This window comes from Athene cunicularia (genome assembly GCF_003259725.1).
Source record: "Athene cunicularia isolate RWA chromosome 26 unlocalized genomic scaffold, athCun1 chr26_part1, whole genome shotgun sequence".
NCBI classification, from domain to species: Eukaryota; Metazoa; Chordata; class Aves; order Strigiformes; family Strigidae; genus Athene; species Athene cunicularia.
In genome coordinates, this window is record NW_020799136.1 from 310,678 (window position 1) to 314,878 (window position 4,201).

The window sequence follows — 4,201 nt, forward strand, 5'->3', positions numbered from 1 at the left end:
GGGGGGGAGCAGATGGGCTTGAGGATGGCAAGTGTTTCACTGAAAAACCTCATTTTTCACCCAGTGTGATGTGAGCCCTTCCAAGGGGGATGCAGTGGTGAGAAGAGCCGGGGGCTCTTTGTAGGTGAACAAGGCCCTAAGGGGGATGGAGTTGCATGTGGGGAAGGGTGGCCTGAGGATGAGGGTGGAAGCTGAGGGGCAGAGCTGAGTTCCCCCTAGTGCCACAGGGCTTTTCATGTTCGTTATCATGGGCAGCTCTTCTTTGGGGCCACCTGCCATCTAAACAGTTATTTCTCCAGCAGAGCTCAGAAATAGGGATATTTAAAAAGGAGAGTCTGTGCACATATTTTAAGAACAGATGCCAAATACGCAGACAAGATGGTTAGAAATAACCCAGCTTAGCTCTCGAGCTGAGCCTTACCGAGGAAGGAACAGGGAGAACAAGGCTGTGATGGAGGTTGCCTTGGCAAACCAACCGGGGCAGTTTCTCACCATTCCAGGCAAAGCACTGCAGTTTCACGGGAGAGGTGCTGGCCTGTGAAACGTGTAAACACAGTTAGCGCGTTCGAGAAGATGCCAGACACCCCTTCCTGGTCACCCCAGATGTTTCTGCTATTAGAGGTCCAGCAGCCTGCTGTCCTTGTAAGCCATGGGGGAGCAGGAATGCGGCGCCTCTGCCAGGAACCCTCCATGTGCACTGGGAAAAGCGTGCCGGGCTCTTGTATTTCTGGCTGCGGTGGGGTGTATGGGGGCTGCAGGACCCCCCCAAGGGCATTACTTGCCTGTGAAACAGCTGCCAGGCAGGACGCTGGTCCCCACACGTGGTGTGACACAAGCACTTCCACGCTGTGCTGTTTATTGCGCGGTGATGGTGCGTGGCTTTATATTTAAGAGTGGGCCACTGCCAAAGAGGGGTTTTAAAATCACAGAGTAGCTTTAACTCCGGGGCCAGCTCCTGCCCAAACAGGGCACTGAACATGAGTCGGGAAGGGACAAGCAAGAAAGCTTCTCTTTGTAGGCAAGCACTCATCATGGTGTGGGATGGGATGCCAGGGAGAGGGACAAAACCCTCACAAAGCCACGTCTCTTCTCTCAGGGAGTCACCGGAGTCGGTTCCCAGGGAATAACGATGCAGTGATGAACAGCTGGTTCAAATACCAGTTAATCTGTGGTTTATTTAAACAACACCAAACTGGAGCCGAGGGGAACCTGGGTGGGGGGTGGGTGGGGGGTGACTGCTGCTGGCTTCACACCCACCGGTACCCAGGTCCTGCAAGGGCTTTCCATGGAAAGATGCCTGCGTGGCCATGCACATCATGTCCCAGCTCTTTTATTTTTGCTTATTTTACCCAGCTTTTAGAAGGTTTCAGTCCCTGGAGTTGGGTAACGACAGAAGAATTTCCAGGTTTATTTTCGTAATGCAGACCTTGGAGTAGGGAGAAACACGTGGAAATCCAGAAGCGAGCAACGAGCTGGGTATTGACGTTATCTTCAGCATAACGGCACTGGAGCATGTTTCCTTGATGTTTTTTTGAAGGCTTAGGGCTGGCTCGGCAGGTTTCGTGTTTGAAATAATCCCTTTTCTCCCTCAGATGACACTGCATCCCTCACCGTGCTTTGGCTGAACGTGACCTACTTCATTTCTGAACAAAAGGAAGATTTTCCTCTCGCTGGGGCTGCACCGTCTTCTGGGAGAGGCTGAGGATTCTCCCCCTTGATAGAAAAGCAACCGCGTTTTGGGGTTCAGCAGACAGGCAGGGGATCTCTAGCATCCCTCTCTGTCTTCCCTTTCTTCTAACCCGCATCCTGCTTTTCCTCTCCTCTCTGCAGAAATCAACGGGACGCAGATCTGCCCCACCTCGCTGGTGTCCATCCACGACTTCTCCCCCTCCGACCTGGATAGCGTGCCCCGGCTCCGCTACCTGCGGCTGGATGGGAACCTCCTGAAACCTCCCATCCCCTTGGACCTGATGATGTGTTTCCGTCTCCTGCAGTCCGTGGTTTTCTAGCCCTGCCCAGCAGCGCACCTCTCCCAGGACTTGGCTTTGCACAGAGACTCGAACCCTGTCTATGTTTGACACGTGGGACCCTCTTTGTCTCCCTCTTCCCCTGCTCACACCCCGTCTCCATCCCTCTTCCCTCTCCCCCTTTCCTCCCCGGCGATGGCCGTGGACACGCGTGGTATGGGCATCCTTGGGGACCGCTGTCTGCAGGACAGCCCCGCGTCGCAGCAGCCATCCCAGGTCACGGCATCAGCCCGGGGTGGCTGCCACGCTCACCCCAGTTCCCTGCCTGCGGGCCCTGCCTTCTCTGCCCTCACCCTGCCCTGGAGCTGGCTCTGTTTTCTCCCCTTCCACCAGGCAGAGTTTCAGGAGGTTGGATTAGGTCCAAGCCAAGAGCATCACCGGATGGAGCTGACGAGGGAGCCCAGGGGTCACCTTGCTGCGGGACTCGGGTCACAGCATCACTCGGGGTGGCTGCCCCCTGAGAGCCTGCCGTGTCCCTGGGGAAAAATCCCCAGTGACGGAGGCGGAGCTGGTGTGCCGAGGGTGCAGGTGGCCACCCTGCAGCCCTGGGGCGTCGGGCGATGCCAGCCGGGCGTACCGGGCGGCTGAGGGAGCAGGATCCGTGCGGCGGAGGGTGGCTGGGGCTGGCACCGACCGGCAGGACCGGCAACGACACCTCGTGGCCACAGCCACGTCCCGGGGCCCCGGGCGAGGGACACGCTCCTCCCGCCTGGGCCCTCCTGGGGGCCCTTGGCCTTGGCTCCGCATTGCTCCGGGCTTATTCCCTCGTGGTGGTGTGAACTCGCCAGGACAGAGTGCGGAGGGTGTCCCGCACCCTCCTTTGCAAGACCAGCCCCCTCCCCAGCTTTCATCCCTCCCAGGCTCCCCCCAGCAGCATCAATCCATGGTGTCGCAGCCCCCTCCCAGCACCCAGCACCCTCCGGCCGCCCCGTGCTGTGGAGATGCCGGGCTCAGCGCCGCGGCCGCACTCTGCTCCTGCCAGCTACCCCCTGCCCTCCCCACGCCTGGGGACCCCAGTGCTGGTGACCTGCCCCGGACACGGGGCCCCCCTGGGGGCAGAGCAGAGCCAGGGGCTTTGCAGCAGTGCCAGTGGGACACTTAACTCTCATATTGAGGTGCCTGGGGCCAGATGCTGACGTGGGTGTAAGACCCCAAGTTGACCCGTGAGATCTCCGCTCTGCTCTCACACCTCTACTCCCATCTCCTGTTTTACTCTCTGTTGCTTTCTTGAACCAAACACACGTGACTGGTTTTGCCTTTGTTGTTGTTGTTGTTTGTTTTGGAAAAGAAAAAAAAAAAAGGAAAGAAAAAGAAAAAAGAAAAAGGAAGAATTACTCTTTTGGAAAAGCTTTTTTTTTTTTTTTTATTCCCCCTTCTCCCTGTTTTCACATGTATCGCTTCCCTCTTTGATAGCTGTACCTGCATATATAGGGTGTCCGGGTTTAGCGGGGGTTATACTCTTTTTTTTTTTCTTCCTGATTCTCAGGATTTAGATTTAAGGCTGAGCGTTAAAGGAAAAAACAAACAAACAAACAACGGAAATAAGCATTAAATCAAGAAACCAAAGAAACCAGCCGTTACCTCCTTTGAGTTCACCCACCAAAAACCGACCCTTCTCTGAGCCGGGCATGGACGGGCACCGTGTCCCGCTCCCTGGGAAAGGGACAGGGATGCTCCCCGCAGCCTGGGGACACCCCAGCGACCCTGTGAGCTGAGTGCTCCCCCCTTCCCAGCGCGGGAAGGTTCATGAAACCCCTGTGCTAATTCAGGCTTGTTTTCTCATGATAAAAGTCTTTTCTCCAAATCTTCCTCCAGTGGGCTTTATTGGGTTTGACAGGTTTCAACCTTAAACCCGGAGACCCTATGTATATATTTATATATAATGTGTATATATACTGGTAGACTGTACAGATATATCTAGAGACATATGTAGTTCTCGACTGATTTCAATTTAATGGTATTTTCACTCCTACTCTCTGCAGCAGTGAAAATAAAGTGATTCACAAGGGACACAGCACCGCAGTTGGACTTGCCTCTCTCTGATCCACCCTCATCTTCCTCGCTGCGCGGGACCTGACGCCTCATTCAGGACCAGATTTGCTCTGTTGGGGACAACTTTCCCAACAGTCGGAGCTTGGGAGAGCCCAGGGGGTCCCTGTGGTGGGACTGTCTCT

The 4,201-nt window shown here is 55.5% G+C and overlaps 1 protein-coding gene across 2 annotated transcripts in view; it reads left to right on the forward strand.

Annotated features, from left to right (window-relative positions):
* The window catches only part of PRELP (proline and arginine rich end leucine rich repeat protein), a 10,931-nt gene extending 7,623 nt beyond the window's left edge, over positions 1-3,308 (forward strand). For both annotated transcript variants that reach the window (XM_026864171.1, XM_026864170.1), the window contains exon 3: positions 1,831-3,308. In XM_026864171.1, the coding sequence (XP_026719972.1) occupies positions 1,831-2,009 (179 nt within the window). In that variant the 3' untranslated portion in view covers positions 2,010-3,308. The remainder of the gene's footprint in view (positions 1-1,830) is intronic.
* The last annotated feature ends 893 nt before the right edge of the window (positions 3,309-4,201 follow it).